The sequence below is a fragment of the Notothenia coriiceps genome, unplaced genomic scaffold (assembly GCF_000735185.1).
Source record: "Notothenia coriiceps isolate Sejong01 unplaced genomic scaffold, NC01 NC01_scaffold00000281, whole genome shotgun sequence".
Lineage (NCBI taxonomy): Eukaryota > Metazoa > Chordata > Actinopteri > Perciformes > Nototheniidae > Notothenia > Notothenia coriiceps.
In genome coordinates, this window is record NW_011332982.1 from 259890 (window position 1) to 277881 (window position 17992).

The window sequence follows — 17992 nt, forward strand, 5'->3', positions numbered from 1 at the left end:
GAGTGATATCATACCTAACCTGACAATTGTTAATGTGCAGTGAAGTAAAGCACTTGAAGTGAAGGATGAGAGAATCTAACGAGCCGCTCGGTTCTTTTCCAAATCTCAACCTAGCTGCTCCAAAAACAGTTTTCTCCAATAGAAGTTGAATACAATGAATGTATATAGACACGAAATTTCTTAAATGATACATTGACTACACCACATATAAATCATTTCTACCTAAATCAATGGATTTATGACTTTAATGACAAGGACATCAGCCATAAGGTCTAAGACATGTTGGCCATAGTTTACTTGTTATCACTAATATATAAAAATAAATTAGCAAAGTAAGCAGAGTGCTTAAACATGAAATGGAATGCTACCCATTGTTTAACTGGCTTTAACATCATAAGGAAAACACACAAATCTCAATGATCCATTCTACCCCAAAGGTAACACACTTGTACAAATGTTGTACTCAAAAGTCTTTCACATGAGATTTTCCAGTTCTATCACTTATCTGTGCCGTGTGAGGCCATCACCGCTTGAAATGACAGGAACTTCCATCAAGATTGTGGTAAAAATAGCCTTGATGTAATTGGACACACACATACCAGTGGACTGTGCCTTTCACCCATCAGACACAGAGAAGGAGTTTGCGGGCCAAGCTGTGGGGCCAGTCAGTCTGTGAACAGTCCTACTTTTTTCACTAAATCGAAATGTGCTCCAGCATGGCAAATAATATCTTGCACAGAGCTACAACTCTCCCACAGGCCTGTCAGGCCCATTTTTTTACTCTATGAAGAAGAGCTGACACTTGAGGAAACCCGAAAGTGGGCTTTCACTCTGGAGTTACTGAACTGTGCAACATGAGCAGCTGCCAGGGAATTCTGGGAGAATGCAGCTAACCCACCTTTATACTTGTTGAACTCAAGCCAGACAAGTAAAAAAAACATTTACGAGGAACATTTCAAGAATACATTGTACAAAGAAGAATCCAACCACATCCATGGTGGAGGCAATAAACAAAAATAGATTATCTTGAAATATTTGATGGTTTTTAACCTTGGGTCATAATTAGACCATCTTTTTTAGAATTCCCCATGGATTGTGACCACTTTAGGTTTTATGATGATTCAACATGCAAAGTTCTTTAAAACACCATAACACAGACAGGCCTAGGCCAAATTGCGAAAAATACCTGCACCTGGTTAATTGGCGCAGATAATGAGGAGACCAGGGGGGTCTTTCCTCAAAAGGATAATTCACAGAGAGCTAACTACCGAAGAAATCCACTTTTCGGGAGAGTGAGAATGAGTGACGGACAGTAATTGCACATAACTGCCCTGCAAACAAACATGTTCTCTCCAAGAAGAAGAAATGGGAGAGAAAGAAGCGCGTCAGGAAATTCAGAAGTGTTTTTAAAGTCTCCAACTCACCGGCCAGGCAAAACTGAAGGCCAAAACAATCCTGGATTTGTCATTCCTGACAGAACTCTTGAAAGAAAAGGTATTTCCTCCGAGGACAGGCGTAGATCCCATTCCGAAGCTGCAGGGCCCTGCAACAGAAACTCTGGACTGGTATTCCTTCAGGCAAACTCTGAAAAACGTATTGCACTGGTCCCGTGTGCATTTTCTATCCGCCGTGGTCCGTGTGCCATCACAACACATGCCGTTCAGCAGCTCTCCGTTTGCATTGTGCATCGATAAGATTTGCAACTCGAATTGTCCCGATCCCTCTGACACCTGTTGAGGACAGAAGAGTGAGTGCAATGGAAAACTCTGACCCTATTATTTAAAAAAACAAATTGTGATTCAAAACGGGACGTTCTGCCGATAGTTACCAGACATTATTTGCACTTGCAGCAAGCTAACTTTGCATGAGACATGGTGACATGTAATGTTAGCATAGCCGTGCGCATAAAAAGGCGACAATCAAAATGTATGCAAACAGCTGAACTGAGTGGCCCTCCCCGCTGTTTTACCCTGAAGAAGTCCACATACCTTGGCCAGAAAGCAGAGTAAAAAGGCAGCAACGACTGAGCCCCGTCTCAAAATCATGCCTCCGGACTGCTGTTGCCACTCGCTTGTTAGTAGTCGTCTGGCCGACACACGGCACCAGAGCTCTCCTCTGGTTTAAACATGCACGAGTGGGAAACAACACTTTGGTCAGCGGAGCACAGGTTCCCGGTTCATAGAAGACCTCTTCCTCGTATGTCCCTGAACCACTCCGTGAGTCTACTCTTCTTCGTTATCCGACACTTTGCCCCTGTTGTTGAAGAAAGTTTTTACACAGTGGCCATGCGGCAGCCGAGCCCACTGCTGACTGACTGACTAACTGACTGCTAGCCCGAGCTGGAGCTGGCTACACAAGTTCAGCAGGGAGGGAGGTTCCCGAGCCGCGAGCCTCCATATTCATGAGCAGCGCCCAGTAAGCCCGCCCCTCTCACATCATGAGCATAATCATACACTCTTTGGCAGTAAGGTGGTGGGAAAAAAAGAAAAAAAAATTAACTATGACCTGCAGTCATATTGATAATCACAATTCATCTCGACCACAAACCTAAATAAATGAATTAGATTTTCAGAAAAGCATCAATTGACCCTTTATCTTCCTACATTTGCATACTAAACTCCCCACATATACAATTTTTTTACCTCAGTGAGATTTATGTGAATTTAAAAGGTGGGTAGACTGACTTTAGCTGGTTTTACTCTCCCCTACATTTGAGACATTAGGTAACGTAATGTGAAATCATGTGGACTGCAGAATAAGATTGCATCAAGGCCGGTGGCTGAGTCAAGGGCATTTTGTTAAATGCATGGTATGTTTGAAATATTTCCTCATGAAATGCAAGCCTTGGATTCAATTCCATTGTTTTTTTTTTAAATAACTGCACATTTTCAGCGTAGTTTCAGAAATACTTGACTAACATTTTTTCAATTTGAATTCATTCTGAACGTTTTAACAACATGTTATTATCACAACAGTGCCCCAGAGTGGCAGACCTGCAACTTTTTTGCTTTTTTTGCCACTCTACATCAAGTAATAAATGACTTCATGTTTCAAATAATCAACTTGTAGTTTATGGCCACACAAAATGTATTTCAGAATGGATATTAGTCTGATTGAAACCGATGCTGACCAGATCTACTGCTTGAACATGGATATGATATACAAAGATATTATTTCCCCAGTATCCTTTTGGTGTCGAAGGGCAATAGCGACCAGGTGTACCTCTGCAAGAAGGTAATCTGTGAACTGGATCAGTGAATACACATTAAAACACACACACATAACCACACACACAAACACCATATGAGAGGATGGGAACCCCCTCTGCCCCTGTGGTTACTGGTTTGTGTGGACCAATTACACAGGTCATGCAATGGGTCACAATCTAGGAAACACAGTTGGGAACTGTAGCATTGCAGAGAGAGGAGCGAATCAATCAGTAACTACGTAGTGTTTCACCATCACACTTTTTAGCTGTTTATAGCTGCGTTTGGAACTGATAAGCAGAAAGGTCTGCTATTTTCTCTCTATTTGTGTTAGAAAACATACAAGGAACCAAGGTCTAGTTCATTGTTTTCACCAAAGAGTGAAATACTTTATCTTTTTATTTGAGATGTTTCAAAGATTTTTACTTTAGCTTCTGCAGGGAAAGCCCCATTTGTCATTAAGAATTGGTTTTCAAATGACACAAGGCATTAGTAGTAGTAGGTGAAGTATTATTTGGCCAAAATGTATTTTTATTCAAAAAGGGAAGCTGTTATTTCCAGCGTATTAAATCAATGCGTTCAATATTACAATGTCACCTTTTCTGTGGGTGAACTTCAAGATGAAAGGTATGACTTCTTCCCGGCGCTCAACTGATACACATCTCAGGTTACAGGCCTCATTGAAATGCTCTCTCTGGGTAATTAGGGTTAATTGGGAAGTTTTTAACCCTAGGGAGATTTATTTTCCTTGATCGCAAAAGACAAAATTGAGTCTAGAGATTGTAGATGGTTTGAGGGGGGGATGTGCCCCTGTGACCTGCCCAGAGGAGATGCTTGTGTTGTGATGACGACAGTGGTGGGAAACAGTGGTGGTGTTACTAAATGTCAGTGAAAAGAGATATACGTATATTGGGCGATATGGAGAAAATCAGATATTCAGGTATTTTTAAACATCTGGACAATATCGTATTGTCGGTTGACCTCAGTAATGATTGCACATATAATGACTTAGTGGGTAAAAACAAATAATAATAAATACATTTCAAATTGACTATTCATAAAGTATTTTCCCGTGTTTAGACATTAGACAAAAATTACATACATCATTCAAAACATTTGCTTTTTTAAACAGATGTTTCCATTTTGTACAGCCATGAAGGTTGCCTCCTTTCTTTAACCAGCTCTTCCATTGGAATACCAGCTTGCCCGTCCATTTTACAGCTATACATGTAGGTATCTATGCACCATGGTCAGTGTTCCCTGTAAGCATGGTCTGTCGTAGTCAGTCAGGAAGCACAGACAGGGTTTCTCCTCTGAGGCCATGGTGCTAATCTCCTGCAGCCTTAATGTGATTATGGTAATGATCACACAAATGACCCCTAGGCTTTGGGGGATCCGTGGTTCACACATCCTCACACGGCGGCTGCACAGACGCTGTGACTCCACTGGCCCGCATACGAGACCACCAGACAGAGCCCGTCCTGGTGGCCTGCCCCTGTTCTTCTGTCCTCGCCGGGCTTGGAAGAGGAGAGTGAATGACCATATAAATTCCAGCCAGGAACAAAAGAGCTGAACAGCCATGAGAGAGATGGATATCCTTTGTTGTCTGACACTCAATGCCGTATTCCAATCCAATTACCTCAGCCTTTTGCAACCCCTCCTATCGCAGTGCATGGCATTGAAGCCTGAATTCAGACTCGGACCCCTAACAAGAATGTGGTGGATTAGGTGCTTAGTGAGCATTCCCTTCCCCCTCTACCTTTACTAACATCTATGGTGCACTCTCTCCTAAAAAGATTTACAACTACCAGCCTTTTACTTACATGTTATTCCATTTATTTTCATGACATCGTCTGGCTCTCAAAGACACAGAACCAAATATCTTTTCTCTTGAATTATTTTATGCAAAAGTGAGTTGGCTATGTTGCATCAACAAGCTATCTCATTGTTGACAGTCAACAGTGAGAAATAGGAAAATACCGCCTGACAGTGTAAAGGCAGATTCACATTTCAGCATCACGACGCGGGGAAAGTGACGTGAATGTCAACCGTCACACCTCTTCATATGCTTCTACACGAGACTGTTGAGGGTGAACACCATGTGGAGCAAGTCCTTCAACGCAAACATGTGTTTTTCTTTTTTTTTTACTTATACAGTAGATGTTTGAGCTTCACTGTGCAGGATGATGTAGGAGTAGGGATTACATAAAGAAGGAGAAAGAAAGTTTGATTTGGAAAGTAAAGTAGTACAAATAGCGTCCAGCAGTATTTAAATCATCTTTGATGAGAATTAAGAATTGTTATCAGGGTAATTTCACTTTTTTATTATTATTTAAAGCATTTTAAGATGTTACAAAAAATTTCTTGAGGGGATCTGCTTAGTGGTCTAAAGTCCTTTACAGTAATTCAGTGGTGCCATGTAGGTAAGTGGATTACGCTAACTTATTGTATACAGCAGTTAAAACTGGCTCCAACAGGACTGGCTACAACAGTAAAAGGCTGCTTCGGCATACTTTTACTTGATTAGGATTTTAAATATATATTTTAGTCATCAAGTATGTTTGCAATGTATTGTTGGTACTATTACTGAAGTAAAAAATCCATCTTCCACCACTGTAAGTTCTGCTGCTATTAAAGTCATCCATTGAAACTCCATCTTCACCACGTATGCCACTCCCAAGTGAATGTAGGAATGTACTGTCAACACAATTACTTGAGGTTGAAAGTTGAATGCATAACATATCCTATTAATGTTTGACTCATCCATCTGGTGTTGTGGTACTGCTATGACGATCAACGGCCAAAATCTCCAAAAATAATTTAATACACAGCTGCAAAATCTTTGTGGAAAACCTAGACTCGTGGAGGCATAAATAGTTAAATTAAATGAGTGGATTCACCCAGTAAAGTCAGTCTTTCTGCGTGTGAGTAAAAAATGTGCGAGGTGAAGAAGCACATCTGAAGAGGACAGAAAGGGAGGATCTCTGTGTAGTTTAGTGTCCGTCCCAGTTAAAAGAATCAGTGTTTACATGGTGTGTTTATGGGAGCCGCTTTTACAGAACGTGTTACAGATGGTATCAGCAATCGGCGGTCAGATAAATATTATTTTCCACTGTTAAAGGTGGCCACTTTGTTATTTGCAAAGTTTATTCGAGAGCCTGTCCTGTGAGGTGATGGTATTTTGATGTCTGAGTGTGTTGGTGGTGAGTACCTCGATGCGGTTAGAGCCCAGCTGCTATGTGGAGGTTCAGTTAAAATTGGATTATAGAGGGTTAGGTTGAGAGCTTTGGTTTTTATGTCATCTGTTTCAAACTGTGCTTGATGCTGCAGGTGAGTCATTTATGTGAAGTTTATTCTAGTTGTCTTGTTTTTTGTTTGTGTCATAGAGTATGTCAATGGCACTGGGGAACTACAGGGGATCAGATCAGCATTCTCCGTTAATAACCTGTTAATGGATCATCATACTGTGTGTATCCTCACACATCCATAATGCCCAGAGGTGTTTGATCCTGAGAGGGGAGGCCAGAGGGCCACAGTCAGTGAGACAAATCAGATTATCCCTGCTTAGGCTAGTATTTACTACTCACCAGCCTAGCATTTCCACCTGGCTGACAATACCAGGTCTCATACTGCTGAGTTGACCCTTGCGATCATGTGATTAAGGTATTTGTGTGTGAGTGCCTGATATGTCATTGCACAGTCGTTTCACTGTGGAGAGTCAGAGTGTGTTCGATTAGATTTGCCGCTGCAGTGGAAAAAATAACAAGCTGTTATGCCAAGGAATGTTTACGGCTTAAATCATTGATCAACATGACAACGTCTCAGGTGGGAGGATGCACCTATTCAGGCAGGAAGATTAGATCCTTTACCCATCACACCATCCAAGGTGGTCCCCTCAGAGTTCGGAGGGCCTGTGTGTGTGTTTCCCCCAGGATCAGTGAGTCAGAACAGTGCTCTCTTCAAACAGGATATTGGCTGTGCTTTAGGTGACTGCAGCTAATTACCTGAACTTCCTATCTGGAGGAGGTGACACTGATAAAACTCTTCCTATCTTTTGTCTCTGCTTGTCGATTATGTAGCACTTTAGATCGTGTGTAGGGGGAAAGAGAGAGACAATTATTCCTCCTGCAGACACGTCCAGAGGAACTTGATGTACATGAGCCCAGTCAAAACGACCTCCATTGCCAGCCTTGAAGGAAAATATTGATGCTGGCAAAGTCTTGACATCGCTTGCAGCATGACGTAGCACTTTTTCCATGACACATTTGATGATTGCTTCCAAATGGGCCTGTCAGTTTTAATATAGGCGACCCCGGCATTTCACTTTCCTCTAAAGTAAACAAAACCCAACGGCTCTCCCACAGACACACACACACACACACACACAAATGCACACACACCATACAGAACATGTGATCACACACCAGGAATGAATCCTGAGATAGAACAGGCATTCGCTATAGCTGATGTATGTTTTCATGTTCAATCTTCTCACTCCTAAGGCGGTTCAAATTTATGTTGTTTTTGTACGTTCGCAGCTTGAAAGCCACAATGTTATTTCAGGAAACTGGATGTAAGGCATTAAAAAGTAATATGTGGTGTTAGGAAGTTAAAATGTGACCAATATGAGATTTAAATGCAATAGAAGAAGCCTGTCAGAATGTTTACTTTGCACTTTTCCTCACAGTAATTAATTACAATTTAGTCCAAGTCTACTCTGTTAATCTTATGTAACAATAAACATATTTCTAGTCATAGATAAAGTGCTGGGCTAAGACCCAATGCTAACAGTTAGTGAGTCAATATACTGACAATTAGATTATACAGTGTCAACTAACAAGGGAAGGACAATATTCAGTTTGTTTATATACGTGTGTCTGGCTGCGCTGCAGGAGAAGTGGAGCAGTCACAAAGAACATGGAAAAATGTGGGAACAGCTCCATTACAAGAGCCATGGCAGAGCTGAATATACGACGGCCCACTTCACTGGAGCATGTAAAATACCTGTTAATGTTAAACTAATGAGCCTACTTTCATTCCCATTGTGAATGTGCTGCTAGTTTAAAAGCTCTGACACACAATGTACAAGTGTACTGGTAGAAATATGCAAACTGTTGCTGCGCATGTGTTGGATCCTAAGTTTATTTAACACAAACTTTTCCACAATAAAATCCTAATTTGTCACTACTTTAATTAAATAGTTTAATATATGGGTATCAAGCAAATACACTCTCTTGGTTTTAGTTTGAAGATTGATACCAGGCAGGCAATAGCATGGCACTTAGCTTAGCATACAGCTGGGGAACCATAAACTGCATTGTCAAATGGTCGCATTTGTTAATTTAAACATGGTTTGGCTTAAAACAAGTAGGTTTGTTAGGTGAATTATGTTAAATATTTTAATTAAAGTAAGTTGACCTTTGATTTCAAACAAGGCACAAACAACTGCCTTTTGGGTTTGTTTGAACAACTCAGCAACCCCAACCTTATCTTTTGTAAGAAATGTATTTGTTAACTTTCAAAAACAAATATGAGACAAAAAAGGTTTACAATGCATTGAGCACAGTTCAGTTTTGTTGCATTGGAACATAATTTTTAGGAGACTGGGTTGTTTTGTGTATTCATTTAATGTAACATGTTGATTAGCGAGATGGTAGGCTGAGTTGGCTTCCTTTCACCTGAGCCATGTCAACTGTTCCTAGTATTTTTCCAGTTAATTGGCAGCTAGCACTTTTTTTGGCCACTTGGTAACAGCTGAATTCCTCACACACAATTATATCTTGATATGGAGTTGGTTTGTTACTACAAGTAACACCTTTAACAAACATGGGATCCATTGTTAATACAAAATATATTGATTATGCACAAAACTGGATTTACTAATGCTTTGTTGGATCCTATTTTAAACTCAGTGTGTACCTTGGTGTTTCCCCACTAAGTGCTATTATTCCAATGTATTGATAAAACGACTCAGGCCATTAAGGAAGGCAAGGCAAGGCAAGGCAAGGCAAGGCAAGGCAAGGCAAGGCAAGGCAATTTTATTTATATAGCACTTTTCAGCACGTGGCGATTCAAAGTGCTTTACAGATTAAAAGCAAAAGACATTTAAGAACAAATACAGCATAAATACATTATTAAAAAGGCATTTAAAAACAGGCATAAAAAGCAAAGATAATGAAATAAAATAAATAAATAAATAAACACAGCAGGTACAGAATACATGACTAAAAAAGGCATACCGTAGTGTGAGTATGGGGAGCTCAATTAAAAGCAGCGGCAAATAGGTGCGTTTTTAATCTGGATTTAAAAATAGGAAGTGTTTCAGCGGACATGCATGATTTGGGCAGTTTGTTCCAAATTGTTGGGGCATAATAACTAAAAGCTGCTTTTCCATGTTTAGTGGTTATTCTCGGAACAGAGAGCAGACCCGACCCAGAAGACCTGAGACTCCTGGATGCTTCATAGTGATGGAGCAGGTCGTCTATATACCTCGGTCCTAAGCCATTTAGTGATTTAAAAACTAGCAGTAGTATTTTAAAATCAATTATTTGGCAGACTGGAAGCCAGAGTAATGATCTCAGAATCGGAGTGATGTGATCCACTTTTCTAGTGTCAGTGAGTACTCGAGCAGCAGCCTTCTGAATCAGCTGCAGCTTTCTGATAGATTTTTTAGTGAGCCCTGTGAATACACTATTGCAGTATTCCAGTCTACTGAAAATAAAAGCATGGACAAGTTTTTCTAAATCCTGTTGCGACATTAATTTTTTAATCCTTGATATATTCTTCAGGTGGTAGTATGCAGACCTAATAACTGTTGTAATGTGACTTTTAAAATTCAGGTCTGAGTCCATCACCAGATTTCTTGCTTTGTGAGTTACTTTTTAGTCTGCCGACTGAAGCTCTGTGATTACTTTTAATCGGTCCTTCTTTGCTCCAAAAACAATGATCTTATTTTTTTGTTTATTCAATTGGAGAAAGTTCTGAGTCATCCAGTCAGTGATGTGCTCAATGCACTTGCTCAGTGTTCTAATCGGAGAGTAGTCTCCCGGTGTAATTTTAAAATAAATCTGGGTGTCGTCTGCATAGATGTGATAGCTTAGATCGCTGTTTTTAATAATTTCAGCCAGAGGTAGCATAGAAATATTGAAAAGCAAAGGTCCTAAGAGGGAGCCTTGAGGAACCCCGCATGAAATATTTATCAGGGCTGATTTGTAATTGCCTATTGAGACAAAGTTTGTTCTGTCCTTTAAGTAGGAGCTAAACCAGTTTAGAGCTGTTGCTGAAACTTCCACCCAGTTTTCAAGACGGTCTTTATATATAAAGCACTTTATTTTAAACAGTATTTCCAGGCAGGCAACAAACTTAACATTAAACAAACTTGCAATTGAGTAATGTGCAGCCTCTGCCAAGTTATGAAACAGCACTACTAACATATGACTGTTTTTTTTTTTGCTTGAGCTGACAGACCTTTTATCTTAGTACAATATCCTGTATTGTAGACAAATTAGATCTTTTTCAGATAGTTTGTGAAGACAAAGCAATGTTATGCTTCTGTTTAGCCTGTACAATAGGAGCTGTGACACTCGATCTACGGTAAACCTCAGTATGGTTACATTTCACTAAAGCTTAATAGGCAACAGGAGGGTTTTATTGCCATCTCTTTTTTTTCTTGGCCATGACTCTCAAAATGCTGTGTGAAGTAGTCATAAAGCTGTCAGTGGTAGCAATATTTTCCACACAGCATAATGATAAATAGCATGTAGGCAATGCATGTGTGGGTGTAATACAGACAACACACTGTACTAATATGTAATATCTTTTTCCAAATGATCAGTTTGTCTGATGGGGTTGTAGTCTGCAGGCTGCTTATGTTGTTGCTGTGGGAAAATAACAAATAACTATCTGGTTAGACTATCTGGAGTACTGCATTACTGCCATTTCTTGGTGTTGCTTATTCTTAGCAATGTTATTGGCTGAGCTAAGGAGTTAAAGAGCTAATTATATGTTAACATAACTGGGTAAAGACATATACATATTCATAAGTTCTTCTAGTTTGAGTTATTTATTATATAATTCTATGTATATTTTGTGATTTTTTTGTTGTTGCTGACCTTAAAATGAGTTCAACTGTCACTGTTTGAGATGAAAAATGACAAGGTAGCGTAGCTGAACATGTTGGCCACATAATATTTCCTAAATCCTGTGAAGGCAGGGAAATACTGTGCACAACAGCAATGCATCCAAGACACCACGAAGAGAGAGAAATGTGAATGTGTACGCTCATAATTTCCTTCTTCCTGTACCTAAGAGCATTCTAGTGCTTAAAGTAGGAATAAATACACACCCAGGAAAAGTGTTGCATTCATTTGGCTGCCTTCAGAGTAGACAGGTACAACACAATAAATGAAGACTGGAAATGTATTCCAGTGTTGTGCTCTATAAATGTATCTTGAATTAGGTCAGACGCGTAAACGTTTTCAAGATTCTAAAACATGTTGCTGTATATTCCTTTATAGCGTTGTCAAGCTAAACATCCAATCAGCTTAAAGTGTGAGAGCGAGTCTTGCCTTTTGAACTCGGGTCAGAAAGAGGATACCTCTGCATGCTTGGCAGACCCGCGGCCCTTTGAAGAGGTGTCGGTTTGCAACATACTGGCATCTCTGCTTGGCTCTTTCCTCTTGTGGCTGCTCCATACTAAATGGTCCAAAACACAAAAGCAAAGTGTTACAATTAGCAGCACAAGAGGGAAAAAAATCCTATTTAATTATTGATGGGAAAACGCAAAAACGTGATAAGGCGTCACATGGGAATGGAATGACTTTTGGAGAGAGGAGCTAAAAAATAAAGGCTGTAGATCAGAGGGAGCCAAAGCATGTAACAGAAGTAATATATGACTGTTGGCTGCTGCCTTACAATGATAAGACACACTTCTTGCTCTTCTAATGTGTTGCATATGTTGTCATACAGAAGAGCATGCTGTATACACAAATATGTTAGTGATGTTTAGGGTGAGTGTTACTGGGCCTTGCTGTGTTATCTGGGGCTGCCTATAGGCTGGCAGCAGCAGACAGTGTTTTGACATGAAGGTGCCTGTCTGTCACTGGCTGAGTCCACTTGTGCTGAATGAGAGCGAACCGCTGGCACGTCTCACAGGATCTGTGAATCGAGGTCGGCACAGCAGAAGGGGCCCAGTGTTTTCTTAATTCACTGACAGACACAGCTAACTCTGTTTATGATGATGGCTAAACAAAAACAGTCTGGAAACCATAGACTCCAAACCTTGTTTTAATTATTTTCATTTGATAATGTTTTTCATTCTGACCTAATCAGAATCCCAGAGTGTTTTCATGTGGTGCGCAAATGCTCGTGAGTCTCATCTCCCTTAGTGCATTATGCTCTATGTAAATCAAGGGAGGGAAAAAGGGAGATCTTTTGTGTCAGCACATCTGACATTCCTTTGTTAAAGTTAAAGGCTTGTCTTGTGAAATCATGCTCCACTGCTATTGTGGACTTGTGGTTTGTGCACTTCATTATGAGCAGCTAGCGAGTGACATTATGTTAGCTCTTTGGGGTTGAAAGTGAGATGTTGTGCTCATTAACAGGCTCAGAACGAGTAGGTCCCGTCATCCACCACAATAATGTCTGCTATGCAAAGACAATTAATGAACGAAGGACAACGTGAACATTTACTCATGGTCAACTTGTCAAAAGTTTCCTTGCCAACTCATAAAAAAAACCCAAGAAACTTCATATTAATTCTGGCTCAATTAATATGGAGTGCATTCACGTTAACCAGCAATCATTACGCTCCAGTGATCTAAAGGCCATTGTCACACAGGCACTTGAAGAAGTCTTTTGTGTAACAGAAGAATGGCAGAGTGACCCCCGGCCGTGCAGGGCAAGGCCAGGGAGACGTTTCTTCAGCCCCACCGCCCGCTCCTCTCAGCAGCCCGGAGTAACATTTCAGGGGCTGAGTGGCCATGAGTGTTGCTGAGTGATAGGCACAGAGAGGAGACCCTAAACCCAATAGCTTTGATGATTGAAACAAAACACAGTCCCCCCAGACTATAGCCTGAAGGTTTGTGACTATGCACACCGTCATGCTTGTATGAGTATCAAATTTCCCTCTTTTGTGCCTTTTTTTCTGTATGTGTGTACTGTATGTGTTACTATAGATGTTTGGATAATAATAACTCAACACCAAAGCTACAAACAAGTCCCTAATATATAATCCATTATCATCAATCAACACATGTAGCAGCAGCTTCACTGATGGCACGCAGTCTTGGCAATGGCAGTGATTTGGTGAGGTCAAAGGTGGATCGCTGGGTCACAAAACTTTGACCTTCTATGAAATAAAAAGCAATTTTTTTCTATCAGCTCCATCTCCTCCATTCACACCCGACAGCACATCAGTAAGCAGCTCTGTCTCAGAAAGTAAACTATAATTCACTCTGCTGAACTTGTACTACATTCAATATGTTTTTACAATGCAGGAGGAGTGATGTTTTCATCTTGCACAAAATGTGTAGGGAGGTGGTACAAATAATGGCACTTGTATCCTCGGGTCCTTTAATCCATGTGTTGTTTATTTTAGTCACCGAAAACACCAAAGTTCAAGGTTACTCATGCTTTAAATCAGCATTGGGCGTTTCTTTATTTAATTTTGACCATGAGTGCCTAAACATTATTATTAAACAGTGAATAATGCTTTAGTAGCCAGGACCAGGTATTGTAGGCGAAACAAAGGAAATACATTCTGCAGGCATACATTTAAGTCCTGTAGAATCAACAACCCCTAATGGGAGTATGACATCATTTGTCAGTGTCACTTAATTCATTAAAAGTCACATAGACATGTGGGAAACAGCAACAGATTTTCACGATTTCCCAGTTGAAGAAAGTTTAGAAATGCTCTTCTGTAACTCCAAAACAGTATAGCTGATGCATATTCTGGCCAGTGAAATATTTGTTTACCAAACACGCGGATGTGGATAATATTTCCAATATTTTGAGGCATAAAGCATGTGCTGTGGGTGGGTTTCCTATACTGTAGGTGTGGCGACCAGCAGACAGCTGGGTTGTGGGTTTTGAGGCTACAATGTTTGGAAATGTTAAGACAATAACAAATTCAGAAAGCAGTACGAAGAAAAAAATTAGAAGCAAAGATTAGCATGCCTCTACCCCCGGCCTCACAGTCGCTGCTGATTCCAAGTTGACAGCTCATCAAGATAAGTGGTGTGTTGGGGCGGAAGGGGGAGACGTAATGATAGTAACAATAAGGATCTAGCTTACTCAGCTGAAGGGTTGAATATTCTTTATGTGAAGTTGGGTTGCAAAATCATAATGTTGTCTACAGAAAAAAGCATGTTACTGCCACCGTTTTTTGTACACTTTTAGGGCATTTAAGGTAACAATAAGACACAATAACAGCTACCGAGATTGTGAATATGTTGGACGTGAACAGTGTGCACACATGTTTATTATATCAATGCTTCTGTTGTGCACTTATGTTGCTAATTATTATCTTGGCGGCATTGCGGACCCAACAAAATGTATTTGAAGGTTTTTTTGGTGTTTCTTAAAGGCATCACAGATGACAATTGGAGCTTTTAGGATTGCAGTGTATTATTTACTGTTTATTAAATGACAAATGTTCAACATCAAAGGCAGAACCAATCTGAGTCTCTTTGAGGGTCGATTCTGCCATAAAAAGAAAATAATTTCAGCCTTTCAACTTGCTGCACGCTCTTCAGGATGTATGAAAGAGGGAAAACACTGGACAGTAAAACGTTCCGGTTCACGAGATGTGTTTAAATCTGCCGTTGCTCAATCAAAGAGCAGATAGCGGCTCCCTCTCATTTGATTACCCTTTAGAAACATACTCAGAGTATTATGTTATCAAACTGGGGAAAAGGGGAGGGAGTGCACAGACAGCTGAACAAAGGCAATGCAAACAGCTGTGCCAGTGCAAACAGCAGTCAGATTATTTTTGAGGAGAAAGTTAGACAGCTCTCACTAAAACATAATGCTGCCATCAAATCATTACAGCCCTAAGTGCTCTTCAGCTGTGTCTGTTTGTGGATTATTTTGTTGTGTCAAAACATTTTTTGAGAGCTGACAGTATTGAGTTGATGTTAGTTGTTAAACCACATGCTCATTGGTATTATACCCTGATTAGTTCAATATCCAACTCAACTGAATGGCAATGGTTTTGCCTGATGTCTTCTGAAACACACTCAGAGGACGGTTCTCAGACTCGATGGTTTCTCACTTGAGGTGGCTGGCTGCAGTAGGAGGACCAGTGTTGATACAGCTGATCTCTGTTATTCCAAGTGAAATATATGGCCCTGTTTGTTTTCAGAGATAGACCCAACGCTTTGCCTCAAGTTCATATTTATCTATCGAGGGAAATATGTCAGTGCAGATCCAGTTTGTACTCTCTTACACAGTCTCTTCCCCTAATTATGCTACTGAAGAGGAGTTACTGATGTGCTTATTACACACAGTAACATCCGATTTGTACATTTCTTAATGGAAAGGATTATATATCCGACTGTTCAGACATCTCACTTCTTACTACACAGGATTAAAATAGAACCGCACTTACACACAATTATGCTCCTGTGAACTGCATTTGATGAGAGGTGGTGGGTTTTATGAGCCGTGTTGTAACAGATATGAACATTGTTACCCACAGTGTTCTGGGCCATTTAGAACCAACATCCCTCCACAGCCTGAAGGTGTTGAAACGATGCCAGTAACAGTGGATAGCAGTAATTTGGTTTGCAGTTTAGAGTTGCATTCAAGAAACAGCCTGTCCTCCTACAAAAAACAACCATATAGGCCGATTGTTCATGCCCTTATTACGACCCAGAGACACGTTTTAAAGTGTATGTTGTTTCTTACACGACCACTAGAGGTGGTCGTGTAAGAAACAACATGCTCCCGGCCCGTTCATTGCAAACGCTCCGGAGGGACGTTTATTCACAAATAAGTTTAACCCTCTCTGGAAAATCTTAAATTGTGGAATAGTTTGGCCATTAAAATGCTTTTTGATTAGATTTCTGGCGAGAAGTGTATATTGTACTCTTAGAATCCACGTCCAGTCGAAGTGTAGGATCTATAGTTTGATAGATATTACGAAGATGATTTGAGGTCTCACCAGGATAACGTGTACGCAGCTTCCATGTAAAGTTAACGTGGGTGAAAACAGTTTTTCCGGTCTCGAAGTTTTCATAATAAAACCGGATATATTCCCCTCACTGTCAAATGATTACACAGTGATATCTGCATTACTCATCCACTAAAAAACATCAGTTTATCCTTGTTAATTACACAATATTGATTGGTTTAAAAATTGTGTACAATGTTTTTGTGTTTTTAACCTTTGGTTCAGAGAAAAAAATAGTTTTTTCGGAATTTAGACACTACAGTTTCCGAAATACTGTTTTCAACCCGTAACTTTACATGGAGGCTGCCGCTTACCTCAAATCATTTTCGTAATATCTATCAAACTATAGATCCTAAATATCGACTGGACGTGGATTCTAAAAGTACAATATACACTTCTCGCTAGAAATCTAATCAAAAAGCGTTTTAATGGCCAAACTATCCTACAATTTAGGATTTTACAGAGAGGGTTATTTGTGAATAAACGACCATCTGTAACGTTAGCATTCAACGGGAGCACTAGAGGGCGAAAACTTTAAAACGTAATTATAGGACGTATTAAGCGCTTGAACAAACAACATATTTGGTCGTAATAATAAGGGCCTGAACTTGGGCTCATTTGGTCGTATGAGTTGGAGGACTTGTTGTCAAGAGACTATACCTCATGGAGCAGCTGTACATCCATGTGATGGACTTCCCCTCAAGAAGGTTTGATTGATATCTATTGGTAAAACATGAATATGACTAAAAGCATTGTTCGATACTCTTGGCGTGAGTCAAGGTAATGCTTTGTAGAAAAACTCTCAGCCGACTAAAGTTACAAGCAGAGAAAACCTTGCTACAGAGCACCGTGAGATCTATTTAGATGCAATAATAATCCAAGGGTTGCGCAAATGTCCTTGCTTTACATTTCTGAGGATAAATTGGTGTTTGCATATACTCTTGGACACTTCAGACGATATTCAGGTTAGACTGTGCTGAAGTAATGATATTACCTCAGTGGTGCATGAGGCAATACAGTATTCCTCTACGTCTTTGGAGGGAAGGGGAAGTCCCCGCGTCTGTGAGCTGTTGGACTGGACTGGTTGAGTAATGCAGCCTGGGATTAGGTGGAGCAGCCTCCCAGCAGCAAACCCTCCCTCACACTGATCAGTCTGGACCCACACAAGTGTACGGCTGGATCAGAACCATTGCTGGCCTACGTCCTTCCACTGTGTCAAACCATACTGGTCTAAAAGCTGGAACACACGTTTTAGCGCAAATGAACAGCCTTTACAACCCATTATCAACCATTGCCAAATATCCGTGCGAAGACATGTATTCACCATTTAATTTATGTTCATTGGCTATGTTTTCTCCAATGCGGGAAGTGTAACGTTCCTAAACCATAGAGAATTTAAATTGACAATAAAACATGTTATCACAGCATATTTCCTACAAAAATGGCCAAGCAAATAGGTTGATTATAAATGTAATTTTCAGGAGAAGAAGTTGACATTAACGTGCTGTGCCTCGGTGACTCTGTGTTCATTTCAACTCCTCTGTCGGCCATAAAACGGAGTGATTTTCCACATGTTTTATGAGCTTTTTAAAATTTGTGTTAGAAAACATGT

At 40.2% G+C, this 17992-nt stretch overlaps 1 protein-coding gene across 2 annotated transcripts in view; it reads right to left on the reverse strand.

The window, feature by feature from the left end:
• The window catches only part of jag1b (jagged canonical Notch ligand 1b), a 25891-nt gene extending 23559 nt beyond the window's left edge, over window positions 1-2332 (reverse strand). Inside the window, exons 1-2 of one of the 2 annotated variants that reach the window (XM_010779522.1) lie at window positions 1989-2332; window positions 1425-1730 (exon numbers count right to left, since the gene is read on the reverse strand). In XM_010779522.1, coding sequence (XP_010777824.1) covers window positions 1425-1730; window positions 1989-2045 — 363 coding nt within the window. In that variant the 5' untranslated portion in view covers window positions 2046-2332. The remainder of the gene's footprint in view (window positions 1-1424; window positions 1731-1988) is intronic. The other variant, XM_010779588.1, reaches the window with a different exon arrangement.
• Between the last annotated feature and the right edge of the window lie 15660 nt (window positions 2333-17992).